The 21,057-nt window shown below is 38.9% G+C and overlaps 1 protein-coding gene across 1 annotated transcript; it reads right to left on the bottom strand.

Moving 5' to 3' along the window:
* Nucleotides 1–19,024: 19,024 nt before the first annotated feature.
* Nucleotides 19,025–19,969, bottom strand: LOC124529248 (olfactory receptor 2B11-like). Its single transcript, XM_047103079.1, has one exon. The coding sequence runs from the start codon at nucleotides 19,967–19,969 to the stop codon at nucleotides 19,025–19,027; it is 945 nt and encodes a 314-aa protein (XP_046959035.1).
* Between the last annotated feature and the right edge of the window lie 1,088 nt (nucleotides 19,970–21,057).

Raw genomic sequence — 21,057 nt, forward strand, 5'->3', positions numbered from 1 at the left:
GCCCATCTGGTTCAGTGTGTCATTTTCAGCCACTATTTCCTTGTTGATTTTCTGCATAGATGATATGTTCATTGATATAAGTGGGGTGTTAAACTCCCCTACTATTATTATATTATTTTAAATAAGTTCCTCTATAATTATTAATTTGTTGTACATTGTTATCAATTGTGTTATACGTTTGAGATCTCCCAAGTTGGTGGCATATATATTTACAATTGTTGGATAGTTCTTTTTATTATGATATAGTGCTCCTCTTGTTATATTCTTTGTCTTAAAATCTAGTTTGTCTGATATAAGGATTGCTACTCAGACTTTCTTTTGATGTTCATTTGCCTAATAAATGTTTCTTCATCCCCTCACTTTCAATCTGTAGGTGTCTTTAGTTCTAAAATGGGTCTCTTGTAGACAGCATATAGACGGAACTTGTTTTTTATCTATTCTGACATCCTACATCTTTTGAGTGGAGCATTTAGTTCATTTACATTCAGTGTAATTATTGATAGATATGAATTTAGTGTCATGTTATTACCAGTTTTTTTTTTCTGGAGATTTTTCTCTGTTCCTTTCTAATCTTTGTCAATTTTGATCTTTCCTTCACACTCAATTAATCCCCTTTAGTTGGGGCACCTGTGTGTCTCAGTTGGTTAAGCATCCAACTTTTGCTCAGGTCATGATTTGGTGATTCATGAGTTCTAGCATCACCTCAGGCTCTGTTCTGACAGCTCAGAGTCTGGAGCCTGTTTTGGATTCTATGTTTCCCTCTCTCTCTGCCTCTCCCCTGCTCATGCTCTGTCTTTCTCTGTCTCAAAACTGAAGTAAACATAAAAAAATAAAAATAAATATTTCTTGTAAGGATGATTTAGGGTCACACTCTTTTAGTTTTTGATTGTCTGGGAAACTCTTTATCTCTCCTTCTGTTCTGAATTATAGCCTTGCTCGATAGAGGACTCTTGGCTGCAGATATTTCCCACTCAGCACATTGGATATATCATGTCACTACCTTCTGGTCTATCAAGTTTCTGTGGAGAGATCTGAAGCTGTCCTATGTGTCTTCCTTTGTAGGTTACAGACTTCTTTTGTCTTGCTGCTTTCATAATTTTTTTTCTTTAACTCTTTATTTGGGAAATTTAACTATAATATATCTTGTTCCTGGTTTTCTTTGTTTGATTTTTATGTGATCTTCTGGGCTCTGGATATCTATTTTCTTCCCCAGATTAGGAAATTTTTAAGCAATTATTTCTTCATTTAAGCCTTCTGCTCCCTATTCTCTCTCTTCATCTTCCGGGACTCTATGTGTTACAAATTTTATTACATTGATGGAATGACTGAGTTCCCTATGTCTCTTGTCATAATCTATAGTTCTTCCTCTTTTTTGTTCAGCTTCTTTATTTTCCATTATTCTATCTTCTACATCACTTATTCATTCCTCTACTTCTTCCATTGTTGCGGTCATTATATCCAGTAAGTTTTGGATCTCACTTATTTCATTTTTCATTTCTGACTTAAAATTTTAACTCTTTTATCTCAGCAGTAAGGGCCTCGCTGAAGTCCTATGTGATTTTCCTCAAGCCAAGTGATACCCTTATGATTGTTGCTTTAAATTCTCCATCAGGCATATTACTTATATCTGTTTTGATCAGATTTCTTGTCATGACCTTTTGTTGTTTTTTATTTTGTGATGAATTCCTCCGTCTTGGCATTTTGTCTGTCTTCTGTGTTTTAGAACATCTAGTTAGGGGCACCTGGGTGGATCAGTCAGTGAAGTGTCTGACTTCAGCTCATGTAATGATCTTGCAGTTTGTGAGTTTGAGCCCCACATCGGGCTCTGTGCTGACAGCTCAGAGCCTGGAGCCTGCTTCGGACCCTGTGTCTCCCTCTCTCTCTCTCTGCCCCTTTCCTCTCTCACACTCTGTCTCTCCCTCTCTCTCTCAAAAATAAATAAACATTAATAAAATTTGAAAAAAAGAAAGTCCAGTTATGTGTCCTGCACCTGAGAGTGACATATTTTTGAAGAGAAGTTATGTAGTGTCCAGGACCTGGAACTTCAGCAAGTGTCTCTGTTGTGTGCTGTGTGCACTCTGCTGTTGTGTTTTGGTGCTCTATCCTTCAGGCCAGTAATCTGATGAGGCTCTCCTTGCCTGAAGTGTGCACTGTTTGGTCCATGGCCAGAGACTTGTGAGTTTCAACTTGATCTGCTTCTTAATGAGACCTGATGCTATTTTCCCTAGAACGAAAGTCTTGCAGAACTATGGTTGGGTCACATGATCTGTACAGGGTTTTCTGCTGGTCTTCTTGGGAAGGGGTCCTCTGTGCAAAGCTTTAGGCACACTTTCCAGGGAAAGCAGTATCAACAGTGTGGAAGGGAGTGGTACTCAGTTTAAGCAGGTTAGGCAGCCTATGTAGGCAGTGTTTCTGTGTTTATACTGGGGGCAGGGAAGAGAAATGGTGTTATCCATCTCATTTATCCCTTGATAGGAGAGTCTGTGCTTGCTGCTCTCAAGGAAGTACTCACAGAAGAATTAATGATTTCCTCTTGTGTGTCACAGGCACTTTTCAGATCGCTTTTCTCCCATCATCGGTCTCAGGTTGCTTGCCTGCCTTGAGAAGTACAATGCACCTTAGGCATTATCCCTGCCAAGACTGCTGACTTCTACAACTCCAAACTTTAGGGATCTGGTGTGACAAGGACATACACTGGTACTCTGGGGAAGAGTCTTACCCTATTGGGATGGATGCAATTTTGACCTAGAAGAGCATTTGCATAGGGGCATGGGATTTGGAGCATGGAGGCTGAACAGCCAGTGTCCAGGTCAGCCACCCTCAGCAGGTGTCTCTGCACCTGTGCTGAGGGGTGGGAGAGGGAAATGATGTCCATCAGCTTTGTTTTTTCTGGAAAGGCAGCTCTGAGAATGCCCACCTTTCACAGATGGCACTTGAAGAAGAATGAACAGTCTCTCCTCATGTGCCTCAGGCAATCCACAGATCATGCTGTTTGCCCCTGAGTTCTTTGCCTGCCTTCTTTCCAGAAGTAAGGCAGCACCTTTAGGGCTCTACCCCAGCCAAGTGCATTGACATTTAAAACTCTAGTCTTTGAGAGCAACTGCATGCAAAAAGTCATGGAAATCAGCCCCTCTTATTTTCCAAAACAGTGACTTTTGAGAACGGCTTCTCCTTGTGCTTATTCCTGTGTGCTTTTCTCCTTTTTGCCTTTCTCTGAGACTAGGGCTCCCTCTTTTCACAGCATACACAATCTGTTTCTCCTATAAACCATGTCTCCACATTTCCTACCTTCTTTGATGTGGCCTCTTCTTTCCCTCTAGTTGTGCAGTTTGTTCTCCCAGTCCTCAAGTCAATTTGTTGGGTGTTTAGAATGAGTTGATATTTATCTGGCTGTGTTTGAGGGATGGGGCAAGCCCAGGGTTCTCTTACCATGCTGCTATCTTCTCTTCTCTTCCCTCCCTCCCTCCCTCTCTCTCTCTCGCTCTAATAAGATTTAATTATTTCTAAGCCTAACAACACCGGAGCACAGGTGGTTTTGAAAGAGATGAAAAATACAATAATTGGTCTTTCTAATGACAAGTAATCCATGATGTTTAAGATAAAAAGTTCTAAATTGTTATGACGTTAGAACAAAAAGACTACATGTCAATCTTTCTGTTTCTCTCTCTGTCACATAATATTAGATATGTAGATAAATATTAAGTTAAAAAATATCTCACACATAATTCATCAGTGAATCATTTTGAGAAACAAATTCAAGTTCACTATCACTTAGAAATGGAATGGTTTCCCTTTGACAAACTCTCCTGTGGCTCACAATCCCACTCTTTTCCCTAAGCCACCAGGATTATATGGATGTGTGGTGCTCCATGTTACACATGCAATGGATATTTTTCAACCCTCTCCTCTGACTCCTATCTACTGTTTATCCCGAATGTTGTTTCTATTCTGTGCTGTACCTTGAGGGATTGAATCAATAGGGTTCCTTGATACCCGGCTACTGTTTGGCATTAGCCAGTGGGAGCCACTGTTTGAGCATTGGAGAGAGAGAACAGCTGGTTTGGAACACCCACCCTTCTCAACTGGAGCAACCAGGCTGCCTGCGTTTCTCGACAAAAGGCTACAACTCCTGGTGGTAGCCATGTGCTCACAGGATCTCTCCTGTTTCCAGTACAACCTCCCCCACTTTGCTAGTTCAAGCGCATGTATAACACACATATAGAGATCCCTTGCTGGTGTTTCTCAGTCCTCCCACACCTTTGTAAGTCCTTCTTTTGTTAAGCTTCCCTCATTTTCCCAGTTGGAGTATCCCACATATTTTCTCCTGGGATTATAGCTGATATAACTTTCCATTAACTAACTTTTACTAATTATGAAAATATAATGATTATTAGTGTTCAAAAAAGACAGTTATCTTGTACACTTTATGTCACTTTATTTTTATTAACACACACACAGTTTTTCATGGCAGGAAATTGGAAGTTTTTTTTTAAAAAGTACATCTCTATGTAATATATTTTTGCAGCATTTAGCATTATGTTGTGCTTCTGTTTCATTCTTCTCACATTATTTACTAATTTCATTGGGATTTTTTTCTGACCATTTATTGTTTAAGGGTTTAATTTGCATTGTTTAATGTCTATATACTTGTGTTTTTCACAGTATTTTTATTATTGATTTCTAATTCGATGCTATTTTGATTAGGGGATGTATGTGCTGTACATGACTTCAGTCACTTTAAATTTATTGTGTATTGTTTTATGGTCTAGTTTATGGCCTGTCGTATGGAAGTTGTGTGAATACTGAGAAATACGTGTATCCCACCATTGTGGGGTGGAGTGTTTTATAGATTACTGTTGGGCTTGGTTTGTTCAGAGTGTCATTCAAATATTCTATTACCAGAATGCTGAATGATCTTCTGTCTAGTTGTTCTTCCATTCTTGAAAGTGGGTCCCTGAAGTTCAAACATTATTATGGAATTATCTGTTTCTCCAATCAGTTCTGTTAGTTTGTACTTCATGTATTTTGGGAGTCTGCTATTGTGCGCATATATGTTTATGATTGTTATATATGATTGATGGGTTAACCAATTTTAGCATTGTAAATTGTTTTTTATTTGTCTATAGTAATCGTGTCTCTATGTGCATATTGTCTGATCCTAGCATAGCCATTAGTTCTCTCGTTTGGTTTCTGTTTGAATGGAGCATCTTTCTCTATATTTTAGGTTTCTTTGAATCTAAAGTGGACCTCTTAAACACAGTATGTAGTCAGTTAATGGTTTTTTAATCCATTCTGTAAATCTCTTCTTTTTTTGTGAATTAAGAGCTAACTCTTTTCAGAAGTTTTAGGCTTACAGAAAAGTTGAGGAGAAAGTAAGAAAGAGTTCCTATATATCCCCTTCCCCTACACAGTTTCTCCTATTATTAACATCTTGCTTTTATTATGTTATTGATTTCTATTATTGATTTCTAGTTTAAGTCTACTGTAGCCTGAGAGCACACTTTGTGTGATTTCTATTCTTTTAAATTTGTTATGGTGTATATTATGTTCCTGCACATGATCTGTATTGGTATATGTTCTGTGTGAGCTTGAGAAGAATGTGTGTTCTGCTATTGCTGGTATTTTGTAAATGTCAATTAGATCCAGTTGATTGACAGTGGTGTTCAGTTTGACTGTGTCCTTAGTGACTGCCAACTGGATCTGTCCAGTTGATAATGACTTCATCTAGCTCTCCTTGCACTTCTATAAGGGCTTTATTTTTTATTTTTTGCTTCACATATTTTGACACCCCGTTAGGTGTGTACATATTAAAGATTGTTATATCTTTTTGATTTATCATTATTTTGTGCCATTCTTAATCCCTGCTAATTTTTGTCCCTGGTCTGTCCTATGAAATCCAGTCAGTTTGTTTGAAATTAATATAGCTACTCCAGCTATCTTTTGATTAGTTTAGCCTGGTATATTTTTTGATTCATTTATCTTTAATGAAGTTGAGTCTTTATATTTGAAGTGTGTTTCTTATAGACAATTTATATTTTGGTCTTTTTTTTTTACTTTTATTTTTTATTTTTTGAAAATTTACATCTAAATTGTTTAGCATAAAGTGCAACAATGATTTCAGGAGTAGATTTCTTAGTTTCCCTTACCCATTTAGCCCATCCCCCCTCCCACACTCCCTCCAGTAACCCTCAGTTTGTTCTCCATATTTATGAGTCTCTTCTGTTTTGTCCCCCTTCCCGTTTTTATGTTATTTTTGTTTCCCTTCCATTATGGTCTTGTTTTTATATCTTCTTGGGGAATCTTTCTCTTTTAATTGGTGTGTTTAGGCCATTGACATTTAAAGTGATTATTGATATAGCTAGATTAATATTTAGCGTATTCATTACTGTTTTCCATTCACTGGTCTTCTTTATTTTTTTCCCTTGCACACTTTTTTTTTCTTTGCTTCTTCTGATATTGACTGGCTATTTAGTGCTAGTATTTTTTCTCCCATTTTGCATATCAATTATTTTCTTTCCAATTTTTTTCTGGTTGCTTTATATTTTGCAAGATGCATTTAGAATTAATGTATGTCGACTTCCAAATCACACTCTACCACTTCATTGGTAGTACAGATACCATATGGCAGAGTATTCCCAGTTGCTCCATTCTACCTCATAACATTGTTGTCATTTATTTTACTTGTCCCAAAACTATAATTACTGAATACATTCTTGCCATTAGTATTTTGAAGAAAAGAGTATCTGTTACATCAATTAAGAATCAGAAGGGCAGGAGGGAAGATGGCGGCGTAGGAGGACGCTGGGCTCACCCCGCGTCCTGATGATCACTTAGATTCCACCTACACTTGCCTAAATAACCCAGAAAACAGCCAGAGGATTAGCAGAATGGAGTCGCCACACCCAAGCGCAGACGAGAGGCCCACGGAAGAGGGTAGGAAGGGCGGCAAGGCGGTGCGCGCTCCACGGACTGGTGGGAGGGAGCCGGGGCAGAGGGGCAGCTCGCCGGCCAAGCAGAGTCCCTGAGTCTGGCTTGCAAAAGCGGAGGGGCCTGACGGACTGTGTTCTTACAGCAAGCGCGACTTAGCGTCTGAAAGGTCATAAGTTAACAGCTCTGCTCAGAAAGCGGCAAGGCTGGAGGACAAAGGGAGGGAGAGCTGCTGAACCCCCAGACGACAGAGCTCAGTTTGGTGGGGAACAAAGGCGCCCGCCAGCGCCATCTCCCCCGCCCATCCCCCAGCCAAAATCCCAAAGGGAACCGGTTCCTGCCAGGGAAATTGCTCGCTCCGCGCAAACACCCAACGCTGTGCTTCTGCGGAGCCAAACCTCCGGCAGCGGATCTGACTCCCTCCGGCTGCCACAGGGCCCCTCCTGAAGTGGATCACCTAAGGAGAAGTGAGCTAAGCCTGCCCCCCTGCCGCCGTGCACCTTGCCTACCCACCCCAGCTAATACGCCAGATCCCCAGCATCACAAGCCTGGCAGTGTGCAAGTAGCCCAGACAGGCCACGCCACCCCACAGTGAATCCCGCCCCTAGGAGAGGGGAAGAGAAGGCACACACCACTCTGACTGTGGCCCAGCAGTGGGCTGGGGCAGACATCAGGTAGGACTGCGGCCCCGCCCACCAACTCCAGTTATACACCACAGCACAGGGGAAGTGCCCTGCAGGTCCTCACCACGCCAGGGACTATCCAAAATGACCAAGCAGAAGAATTCCCCTCAGAAGAATCTCCAGGAAATAACAACAGCTAATGAGCTGATCAAAAAGGATTTAAATAATATAACAGAAAGTGAATTTAGAATAATAGTCATAAAATTAATCGCTGGGCTTGAAAACAGTATACAGGACAGCAGAGAATCTCTTGCTACAGAGATCAAGGGACTAAGGACCAGTCACGAGGAGCTGAAAAATGCTTTAAATGAAATGCAAAACAAAATGGAAACCACCACGGCTCGGATGGAAGAGGCAGAGGAGAGAATAGGTGAACTAGAAGATAAAGTTATGGAAAAAGAGGAAGCTGAGAAAAAGAGAGATAAAAAAATCCAGGAGTATGAGGGGAAAATTAGAGAACTAAGTGATACACTAAAAAGAAATAATATACGCATAATTGGTATCCCAGAGGAGGAAGAGAGAGGGAAAGGTGCTGAAGGGATACTTGAAGAAATAATAGCTGAGAACTTCCCTGAACTGGGGAAGGAAAAAGGCATTGAAATCCAAGAGGCACAGAGAACTCCCTTCAGACGTAACTTGAATCGATCTTCTGCACGACATATCATAGTGAAACTGGCAAAATACAAGGATAAAGAGAAAATTCTGAAAGCAGCAAGGGGTAAACGTGCCCTCACATATAAAGGGAGACCTATAAGACTCGTGACTGATCTCTCTTTTGAAACTTGGCAGGCCAGAAAGAATTGGCACGAGATTTTCAGTGTGCTAGACAGAAAAAATATGCAGCCGAGAATCCTTTATCCAGCAAGTCTGTCATTTAGAATAGAAGGAGAGATAAAGGTCTTCCCAAACAAACAAAAACTGAAGGAATTTGTCACCACTAAACCAGCCCTACAAGAGATCCTAAGGGGGACCCTGTGAGACAAAGTACCAGAGACATCACTACAAGCATAAAACATGCAGACATCACAATGACTCTAAACCCGTATCTTTCTATAATAACACTGAATGTAAATGGATTAAATGCGCCAACCAAAAGACATAGGGTATCAGAATGGATAAAAAAACAAGACCCATCTATTTGCTGTCTACAAGAGACTCATTTTAGACCTGAGGACACCTTTAGATTGAGAGTGAGGGGATGGAGAACTATTTATCATGCTACTGGAAGCCAAAAGAAAGCTGGAGTAGCCATACTTATATCAGACAAACTAGACTTTAAATTAAAGGCTGTAACAAGAGATGAAGAAGGACATTATATAATAGTTACAGGGTCTATCCATCAGGAAGAGCTAACAATTATAAATGTCTATGCGCCGAATACCGGAGCCCCCGAATATATATAAAACAATTACTCATAAACATAAGCAACCTTATTGATAAGAATGTGGTAATTGCAGGGGACTTTAACACCCCACTTACAGAAATGGATAGATCATCTAGACACACGGTCAATAAAGAAACAAGGGCCCTGAATGAGACATTGGATCAGATGGACTTGACAGATGTATTTAGAACTCTGCATCCCAAAGCAACAGAATATACTTTCTTCTCGAGTGCACATGGAACATTCTCCAAGATAGATCATATACTGGGTCACAAAACAGCCCTTCATAAGTTTACAAGAATTGAAATTATACCATGCATACTTTCAGACCACAATGCTATGAAGCTTGAAATCAACCACAGGAAAAAGTCTGGAAAACCTCCAAAAGCATGGAGGTTAAAGAACACCCTACTAACGAATGAGTGGGTCAACCAGGCAATTAGAGAAGAAATCAAAAAATATATGGAAACAGGGGCGCCTGGGTGGCGCAGTCGGTTAGGCGGCCGACTTCAGCCAGGTCACGATCTCGCGGTCCGTGAGTTCGAGCCCCGCGTCAGGCTCTGGGCTGATGGCTCGGAGCCTGGAGCCTGTTTCTGATTCTGTGTCTCCCTCTCTCTCTGCCCCTCCCCCGTTCATGCTCTGTCTCTCTCTGTCCCCAAAATAAATAAAAACGTTGAAAAAAAAATTAAAAAAAAATATATGGAAACAAACGAAAATGAAAATACAACAATCCAAACGCTTTGGGATGCAGCGAAGGCAGTCCTGAGAGGAAAATACATTGCAATCCAGGCCTATCTCAAGAAACAAGAAAAATCCCAAATACAAAATCTAACAGCACACCTAAAGGAAATAGAAGCAGACAGCAAAGGCAGCCTAAACCCAGCAGAAGAAGAGAAATAATAGAGATCAGAATAGAAATAAACAATATAGAATCTAAAAAAACTGTAGAGCAGATCAACGAAACCAAGAGTTGGTTTTTTTGAAAAAATAAACAAAATTGACAAACCTCTAGCCAGGCTTCTCAAAAAGAAAAGGGAGATGACCCAAATAGATAAAATCATGAATGAAAATGGAATTATTACAACCAATCCCTCAGAGATACAAACAATTATCAGGGAATACTATGAAAAATTATATGCCAACAAATTGGACAACCTGGAAGAAATGGACAAATTCCTGAACACCCACACTCATCCAAAACTCAATCAGGAGGAAAGAGAAAGCTTGAACAGACCCATAACCAGCGAAGAAATTGAATCGGTTATCAAAAATCTCCCAACAAATAAGAGTCCAGGACCAGATGGCTTCCCAGGGGAGTTCTACCAGACGTTTAAAGCAGAGATAATACCTATCCTTCTCAAGCTATTCCAAGAAATAGAAAGGGAAGGAAAACTTCCGGACTCATTCTATGAAGCCAGTATTACTTTGATTCCTAAACCAGACAGAGACCCAGTAAAAAAAGAGAACTACAGGCCAATATCCCTGATTAATATGGATGCAAACATTCTCAATAAGATACTAGCCAATCGAATTCAACAGCATATAAAAAGAATTATTCACCATGATCAAGTGGGATTCATTCCTGGCATGCAGGGCTGGTTCAACATTCGCAAATCAATCAACGTGATACATCACATTAACAACAAAAAAGAGAAGAACCATATGATCCTGTCAATGATGCAGAAAAGGCCTTTGACAAAATCCAGCACCCTTTCCTAATAAAAACCCGTGAGAAAGTCGGGATAGAAAGAACATACTTAAAGATCATAAAAGCCATTTATGAAAAGCCCACAGCTAACATCATCCTCAACGGGGAAAAACTGAGAGCTTTTTCCCTGAGATCAGGAACACGACAGGGATGCCCACTCTCACCGCTGTTGTTTAACATAGTGCTGGAAGTTCTAGCATCAGCAATCAGACAACAAAAGGAAATCAAAGGCATCAAAATGGGCAAAGAGGAAGTCAAGCTTTCGCTTTTTGCAGATGACATGATATTATACATGGAAAATCCGATAGACTCCACCAAAAGTCTGCTAGAACTGATACATGAATTCAGCAAAGTTGCAGGATACAAAATCAATGTACAGAAATCAGTTGCATTCTTTTTTTTTTATATATATGAAATTTATTGACATATTGGTTTCCATACAACACCCAGTGCTCATCCCAAAAGGTGCCCTCCTCAATACCCATCACCCACCCTCCCCTCCCTCCCACCCCCCATCAACCCTCAGTTTGTTCTCAGTTTTTAACAGTCTCTTATGCTTTGGCTCTCTCCCACTCTAACCTCTTTTTTTTTTTCCTTCCCCTCCCCCATGGGTTCCTGTTAAGTTTCTCAGGATCCACATAAGAGTGAAACCATATGGTATCTGTCTTTCTCTGTATGGCTTATTTTACTTAGCATTACACTCTCCAGTTCCATCCACGTTGCTACAAAGGGCCATATTTCATTTTTTCTCATTGCCACGCAGAAATCAGTTGCATTCTTATACACTAACAATGAAGCAACAGAAAGACAAATAAAGAAACTGATCCCATTCACAATTGCACCAAGAAGCATAAAATACCTAGGAATAAATCTAACCAAAGATGTAAAGGATCTGTATGCTGAAAACTATAGAAAGCTTATGAAGGTAATTGAAGAAGATTTAAAGAAATGGAAAGACATTCCCTGCTCATGGATTGGAAAAATAAATATTGTCAAAATGTCAATACTACCCAAAGCTATCTATACATTCAATGCAATCCCAATCAAAATTGCACCAACATTCTTCTCACAACTAGAACAAGCAATCCTAAAATTCATATGGAATCACAAAAGGCCCCGAATAGCCAAAGGAATTTTGAAGAAGACCAAAGCAGGAGGCATCACAATCCCAGACTTTAGCCTCTACTACAAAGCTTTAATCATCAAGACAGCATGGTATTGGCACAAAAACAGGCACACAGACCAATGGAATAGAATAGAAACCCCAGAACTAGACCCACAAATTATGGCCAACTCATCTTTGACAAAGCAGGAAAGAACATCCAATGGAAAAAAGACAGCCTCTTTAACAAATGGTGTTGGGAGAACAGGACAGCAACATGCAGAAGGTTGAAACTAGACCACTTTCTCACACCATTCACAAAAATAAACTCAAAATGGATAAAGGACCTGAATGTGAGACAGGAAACCATCAAAACCTTAGAGGAGAAAGCAGGAAAAGACCTCTCTGACCTCAGCCGTAGCAATCTCTTACTCGACACATCCCCAAAGGCAAGGGAATTAAAAGCAAAAGTGAATTACTGGGACCTTATGAAGATAAAAAGCTTCTGCACAGCAAAGGAAACAACCAACAAAACTAAAAGGCAACCAACGGAATGGGAAAAGATATTTGCAAATGACCTATCGGACAAAGGGCTAGTATCTAAAATCTATAAAGAGCTCACCAAACTCCACACCCGAAAAACAAATAACCCAGTGAAGAAATGGGCAGAAAACATGAATAGACACTTCTCTAAAGAAGACATCCAGATGGCCAACAGGCACATGAAAAGATGATCAATGTCGCTCCTTATCAGGGAAATACTAATCAAAACCACACTCAGGTATCACCTCACGCCAGTCAGAGTGGCCAAAATGAACAAATCAGGAGACTATAGATGCTGGAGAGGATGTGGAGAAACGGGAACCCTCTTGCACTGTTGGTGGGAATGCAAATTGGTGCAGCCGCTCTGGAAAGCAGTGTGGAGGTTCCTCAGAAAATTAAAAATAGACCTACCCTATGACCCAGCAATAGCACTGCTAGGAATTTACCCAAGGGATACAGGAGTACTGATGCATAGGGGCACTTGTACCCCAATGTTCATAGCAGCACTCTCAACAATAGCCAAATTGTGGAAGGAGCCTAAATGTCCATCAACTGATGAATGGATAAAGAAATTGTGGTATATATACACGGTGGAATACTATGTGGCAATGAGAAAAAATGAAATATGGCCTTTTGTAGCCACGTGGATGGAACTGGAGAGTGTGATGCTAAGTGAAATAAGCCATACAGAGAAAGACAGATACCATATGGTTTCACTCTTATGTGGATCCTGAGAAACTTAACAGGAACCCATGGGGGAGGGGAAGGACAAAAAAAAGACGTTAGAGTGGGAGAGAGCCAAAGCATAAGAGACTGTTAAAAACTGAGAACAAACTGAGGGTTGATGGGGGGTGGGAGGGAGGGGAGGGTGGGTGATGGGTATTGAGGAGGGCACCTTTTGGGATGAGCACTGGGTGTTTATGGAAACCAATTTGTCAATAAATTTCATATATATAAAAAAATAAAAAAAAGAATCAGAAGAATAAGAAATTTTATTTTACCTTCATTTATTCCTACTCTAACATTCTTCTCTTCATATTCTAAAAGTTTTTATTTAAATTCCAGTTTGATAACATCAGTGTACTTTTAGTTTCAGGTGTACAGTTTAGTGATTCAGCACTTACACGCAACACCCAGTGCTCATGAAGACAAGTGCATTCCTTAATATCCATCACATATTTAACCAGTCTCCCCCACACCACTCCTCTGGTAACTACCAGTTGTTCTCTAGTTAAGAGTCTGTCTTTGATTGCCTCTCTTTCTATTATTTTGTCCCTTGCTCATTTGTTTTGTTTCTTAAATTCCATATATGAATGAAATTATATGGTATTTTTCTTTTTCAGACTGACTTATTTCCCTCAGCATTTATAATCTCTAGCTCCATCCATGTCATTGAAAATGGTGACATTTCATTTTGTTAAATGGCTGAATAGTATTCCATGGTGTATATATACTGCATCTTCTTTATCCACACATCTACTAACAGACACTTGGGCTGATTCCATAACTTGGCTATTGTGGATAATGCTGCTATACACATAGGGGTGCAAGTATCCCTTTTAATTAGCACAAGTTGTAATTTCTCTGACACCATCTGTAACAACACCTTTCTAGATATGTCTCCCGAGTCAAGGGAAGTAAAATTGAAAATAAACTTTTGGAATTACATCAAAGTAAAAAGCTTCTGCACAGCAAAGGAACAATCAGCAAGACTAAAAGGCAATGCATGTAATGGGAGAAGATGTTTGAAAGTGACATTTCCAATTAAGGGCTGGTATCCAAAATATATAAAGAAATTGCATAACCCTACACCTACAACACAAATAATCCAAATAAAAAAGTGGGCAGAAGAAATGATAAGATATTTCTCTAAAGAAGATTTCCAGATGGCCAAAAGATAACATGAAAAGATGCTCAACATCACTCATCACCAGAGAAATACAAATAAAAACTACAATGAAATATCACCTCACATTTGTGAGAATGGCTAAAATGAAAATCCCAAAATGGGGCGCCTGGGTGGCTCAGTCAGTTGAGTGTCCGACTTTGGCTCAGGTCATGATCTCACAGTTTGTGGGTTCAAGCCCACGTCAGGCTCTGTGTTGACAGCTTAGAGCCTGGACCCTGCTTTGGATTCTGTGTCTCCCTCTCGCTCTGCTCCTCCCCCGCTCACGCTCTGTCTCTCTCAAGAGTACTCTCTTGAGTAAGAGTCCTCTCTCAAGAGTAAATAAACACTAAAAAAATTAAAAAAGAAAAGAAAAAGAAAATTCCAAGAAATAACAAGTGTTGGCCAGGATGTAGAGAAAATGGAACCTTTATGTACTGTTGGTCAGAATATAACTGATGCAGCCACTGTGGAAAATAGTATGGAGGTTTCTCAGAAAGTTAAAAATAGACCCACTCTATGATCCAGCAATCACACTTCTGGGTATTTACCCCAAAACTGCAAAATCACAGTTTTAAGGTATTTCTTTGGACACCTGAGTGGTTCAGATGGTTAAGCACCTGATTTTAGCTCAAGTCATGATCTCATGGTTCATGGGTTTGAGCCCCACATCAGGGTTCATGCTGATGGTGCAGAACCTGCTTGGGATTCTCTCTCTTTCTCTCTCTCCCTCACCCCCCGCTTGTATTCTCTCTCTCAGAATAAATAAATAAGCCTAAAAAATTAAAGTATTTCTTATAATGGCTTGCCCAAACTGATACTTCAGTTATCAACTCAACAATAAGTATTCATTTCTCAGTTCTTTTTCTTTTGTAGTGTATGTTTTAGAAAACCATTGTTTTTGCCTATTTTGGCACATAAGTGTAAGTTCCACTACTGACTGAAGTACTTACATGACTCTCAAATAACAGTTACTTCAGAAGAATCAGACTTTTCTAATTGGCCAGCTCGGTCTTGTTGCATTTGCCTTTGAATTTGCTTAGAGTTATATTCTTTATTTTTGCTGCTTACGAGTTTCTATCTCTCTTTATAAGCTTGGGGCATGTAGAATTCTTCACTCCTTTGGCAAGAATTATGTCTGATTCTTGTCTGAGCTATACTGCCCCAATTAGTCACATCCAGTCTGACTTCTGTCTCTAGAGTATATCTCAAATATCTTCTCTGTGATAGCATTCACTAACTTTGGGTGCACATAAAGCTCTACTGAATTTTTTTTATTCTTGGAAACGTTTTTCAAAATAGTTTTATGGACATGATTGCTCAAAATACAGGAAGCCTGCACTGGAGTCAAAGTTTGTGATTTTTAAAAGCTTGATAAGATTCTGATGTGTCTCAAGGTTGAACAGCAACCCTCCAGGAGGTTAGACTAATTATATCAAATGTGCCTGAACATGTCACATGGAGATACATTTATATAGCTGTCATAGAAATGTCTTTTGATATGCTTGCTAAAAAACAGTTTATATAGGTATAGATAGTAATATTTTTAGATTATCTAAAAATATGCACCATCTGAATATTTTATTCATTATGATAGCTACATGTTGAAATGCTCCATTTTTAGGTGAAATATATTTAGTAAAAAAGGAAGCTTTTTTACTTTAATGTTAAACTACAGTACAATAACTAAGTTATGTCCTATGTAGTAGCTATTATTATATTTATACTATAATCAAGAGGAAATAACTAGCCTTCTGTATAGTGATTTCAAGTTGAAAATGTTGTAATTCACTGCTAAAAGTGTATCCCACCTAAGGAATAACTCGTGTTGAGATTTCAGATATTTTGGAAGGTATAGTGGGACTGTTATGGGCAGCTTTATTTCAAAACCTCACAAACATTTTGTAAAAGGTATTTATTCATACAGCCCAACAGTGATATTTTCTGCTTTTTCAACTCCTTTATGACCTATGTTCCTATTCTGGGATTCAGAGTTTTCCACTGAGTTATTTCTCAAATTGTTCTATATGTTATTTGCTCTTAAAAACAAGCCAGTAAAATCAGAAGGAAAGTGTTTGAGAAGTGTTAAACATAGTTAACACTGTATTTTGGAGTTGTCACACATTTAATCTGTTAACTTTCCTCCAAACACTCCGAAATTCCAAGAATAATATTTGGGTTTCCCAAATTTGTTTAAATATGGATTACTGTTTCTAACTGCTGTTAAGATCTACTGGAGCAGTGCCAGAAGATAGTTTGAAAAACATTGTCTTAAACATCAGCTACTAATCACATCTGTTAAACTCATCATTTAGTCATGATACACTTTTACATGAGCCTGTGATGTAGGTTTTAACCATGGGTAATACTTTTCATTAATTTAAAAACATGTATTAGGAGCCTATTCCTTAGCTCCTATTGTGCTGACTCCTTAGGGCTACCAAGGGAGATAAAAGGAACACATTGGTTTATTTCTTTTAAAAATTTTTTTTTTCTTTTTCTTTTTCTTTATTATTATTTATTATTATTATTATTATTTATTATTATTATTATTGTTTTGTGGGGAAAGAAGTAGTCATCCTAAGTAATGTAAAGTTTCAAGTGGTCAGTACTATGAAAGAGGTCCACATAGTGACACAGAAGACCTTGTTCTTAACAGACAAGTGGTCATGCCAGGGAATCAGCCTGATTCCAAAAGAGTGTATTTCCTTGTCTCCAACAACAGCAGAATCATAGTATCCTTCCATTCAGGTCTACAAAGAAAAGTTTGTGGCAATGCAAAGAACAGAAATTAAATAGTGAATCAGTTCATTATGATTAATTAGTGATTGTAATCATTATATATTTCTGTATTAGAGGCTTGTACAATATGAGTCAGTGGATTTATTCTTGCCGTTTGAAAGGGAATAGTGGAAACACACAATGGCATCAGGATGGACACATGTATGAATACCTTACATAAAAGTACTTAGTTATTAGAAAAATAATTACATATTTACCTAAAATATAATTTAAAAGATGAGAGTTTTGTAAGGGCAGGGAGTAAAGCAGTATGAAAAACGACAGGCTTATAATGAATTAATATTACTGATAAAATCAATAGAATTCCCCCTCCCACATCATATATCTTTCTGCTTCATCACTTCTATCTAAGAATTGATGATGTGGTAGCCAATTTATTTTCTATCCCACCCACATTATCCTCCATCTTCCCCATTTTCTTTCTTCTTAACGTCTAATATTCTGATTCCTAAGTTATTTAACTAGTTCATCTTTGAGTACCTACCAAATACACCTAATATTCTCATGCTAGGTAAATTAACCCCCCAGTGAGGGCTACATGACTCTCAGCACCAGGAGGCTGCACAGAAGTCTCTCAAGATTTGAGTCCTCAACATTTCCCTTTAGAAACCTGGAAATGGTTAATTCAGTCAAATACTTCAAAAGGAAAGAATTCCATGGAGACATATAGGAAAGTAAGAGTCCAATATTATTTTTTTAATTATGTTATTTATAAAGGATCAAACAGTGAATGTGTGGTTGAGAAGGTCAGGTAATATTATCCCATTTGTTCTTGATGGTAATTCCTAAAAAGAGTTGATTGACACTGTTGGTGGCAATATAAATTGGTGCAGCCACTATAGACAACAATGTTTTTAATTAAAAAGTAGAAATACTTTACAACCCAGTAGTTCCAATTATAGGTATTTACCTAAAGAAAAAAACCCCACTAATTCAAAAAGATATATGCACCCCTATCTTTAATCTGTATTGCAGCATTATTTACAATAGCTATGACATGGATGCAACACAAGTGTTTATCAATAGATGAGTCGATAAAGAAGAAGAAGTATGCATATACAAGGGGTTATTACTTAGCCATAAAAAGGAGACATCTTTCCAGTTACAACAACATAGATGGACTTAGAGGGTATTATGCTAAGTGACGTAAGTTAGGCAGAAAAAGACAAATACCACATGATTTCACTTATAAGTAGAAGCTAAAAAACAAAACTAGTGAACAAACAAGCAGCAACAAAACAAGAAATAGACTCATAAATACAGAGAATAAAATGGTAGTTGCCAGAGGGGTGCAGGTTGGGTAGGGGGGCAGACAAATTAAATGAAGGAGATTAACAGGCACAAACTTCTAGTTATAAAATAAGCAAGTCAAAATGATGAAGAGTATAGCATAGGGAACACTGTCAATAATATGGTAATAATATTCTAGGGTGACAGATGGTGACTACACTTACCATGGTGAACATTTGATAAGGTATATGTTTTTTAAAAATCGCTATGTTGTATATTTGAAACAAATACAGCATTGTATATCAATTATACTTCAATACAAATAAAAATAAAAAGAGTTGATTGGCAAACTATACCCATAAAATCATATCCATAATAGCAAGATGGTAAACTGTGGTCTTTATTACTTACATTATATTTGTAACATTACACATAAAATGATAGTGCTTGATGTTTTTGGCTAATGGTGAATGAGTCAGGTAATGAGCATTTATTTACTGCTCACTTTTCAGATTCCTACTCAAAGATGGACTCAGAGGACTTTATGACAGAGATTCACTGTCACACAAATTGTAGGAAAATTGGGATTAAGGTTCACATTGCAAAATGCAGGCCAATAAATTATAATACTGTGGTGAATAAACGTACATGTAGATTGGGTAGTTACTGAGGATGCTAATGATTTTGGAGGAGGGTAATTTGAGAGGTAGAGCAGGGCCTCTTTGGAGTCCTACATGTGTGGAGTATGAAATAGCAGTGCTTATTCTCTTCCCTGATAGCTCAATGGGAGGAGAAGTCTCCTTATTGCCCCTTTCATGTCCTTGTTCCTCAAAGTATAAATAAAAGGGTTAAGCATAGGAGTCAGCAGACTGTAGAACAGGGCCATGAGTTTGTTCTTGTCCTGGGAGTTAGTACCAGAAGGTTGCACATACATGCATATTACTGGCCCGTAGAAGAGAGAGACAACAATAACATGGGAGCCACAGGTGTTGAAGGCCTTCTTCTTTCCCATTGATGAACGAATTCTGAGCACTGTAGTTACAATGAACCCATAGGAGACAAGGATAAGAGACAAGGGGACCAGGGTAAAGAATGTACCCACAACAGAGAGCATAGTTACATTGAAAGCAGTGTCAACACAGGACATCTTGATCATCACTGGAATTTCACACAGGAAGTCATCCACCTTGTTGTTACCACAAAGTGGCAGTTGGACAGTGAGAGATGCCTGAAGCAAGGAGTTAGTCAAACCACTTATCCATGCCACAGACACTAGGAAGACACAGAGTCTCTGATGCATGATAGCTGGGTACCTCAAGGGCTTGCAGATGGCTATGTACCGATCCAAGGACATGACCACCAAGATGATGCATTCCGTGGCCCCCAGGAAGTGAAACACATAGAACTGGGCCACACAGCCTCCATAGCTGATGGACTTATCTTGGCCCCAGAGGTTCACCAGCAGCTGAGGGATGGTGGTTGTGGTAAAACACAGGTCCAGAAAGGAGAGGTTGGAAAGGAAGAAGTACATAGGGCTGTCAAGATGAGGGTCCACCTTGGACACAACAATAATGGAGATGTTTCCCACTAGTGTGCAGATGTAAGCCACAAGCACCATTATGAAGAGTGGCTTTTCCAACCAGGGATGGTCAGAGAAACCCAATAGGATGAAGAACTTTGGAATGCTTGCATTGCCCAGATTCATGACTGCCATTTCTCTTGTTGGTGGATTCAAGTGAAAGTGAGGACACGTATTTCAGTATGGGGTTTCCTGAGGGTCAGTTTATTCATTTGGATAGAGTGAATTATGCAGGGATTTTCTTTGTGGTGTAACTCCAGTGAAATTGTTATACTTGTAATCATGAAAAAGTATGAGTCTCAATGCCAAACATTATTATTTTGTAGTGTGTCTAAAAGAAAGGGCAACAAATCTGTGCATTTGCCTAAGAAATGCAATAGAGAAAATTTTATTAGAAAAATGATTAGGGAAGGGGGAAAGTCACCATTGTTCTTGGGGAAAAAGAATAAAACAGAGGAGTGGTTCCCAGGAACAAGCCATGCTGATGTACCACATGGCTTCATTTCTTTCATCCATCATCTGCTGGCCCTAGACCACTCTGCCTGAATTCATGATGTGATTTAGGGAAGTTCAGGATGTTCTGAGCTCCAACAGAATCAATCTGAATGCATAGAAACAAGATACATCACTGTTCCTTGGGCCTATGCCCCAAATCCTAAACTGACTTTTGCAGCACAAACCTTTTGTCATAACAGGAAACATGCAGCTTAAAGGATATGGTTCCTTTCCACAGGTTCCATACTTGAAGAACAAGAGAAAAAGTAATTGATAGTACTGCTTGGTGATATGAGCCATTCAAGGCATCAGTGCTTAAAAGTACAATGTGATGTGGGTTCATGCTTGTCACACCAGAAGTTGAAATCTATCACAAATTTGGCAGTTCAATGCTTCTTTGTGGATTTACTATATTTGTTTCCATCACATGTGTGAGTGTATGTGTATATGTGTGATGTGGATTATAAAATGAATTGTATATCTTGCTATTGGCACTGGTAAGAAGTTCGAAAAAACACTTGTAGTAGAAAAGAAAAGAGGATATGAAGTCAGAGAACGTGGATCCTGTCGACTGGGATAGTTAACACATAGACCTTTTCTCTTTTTTAATTAAAAAATTAATGTTTATTTATTTATTTTTGAGAGGGAGAGAGGATGTGCAGGGGAGGGGCAGAAAGAGGGAGAGAGAGAATCTCAAGCAGGCTCCATGGTGTTAGTGC

Source organism: Lynx rufus, unplaced genomic scaffold (genome assembly GCF_022079265.1).
Source record: "Lynx rufus isolate CCGP_SWC_20201006 ecotype Redwood Valley unplaced genomic scaffold, mLynRuf1.p SCAF_6, whole genome shotgun sequence".
NCBI classification, from domain to species: domain Eukaryota; kingdom Metazoa; phylum Chordata; class Mammalia; order Carnivora; family Felidae; genus Lynx; species Lynx rufus.

Bases quoted from the DNA above. Each gene is read 5' to 3' on its own strand.
- LOC124529248 (XM_047103079.1), bottom strand. From the start codon at position 19,969: ATGAATCTGGGCAATGCAAGCATTCCAAAGTTCTTCATCCTATTGGGT.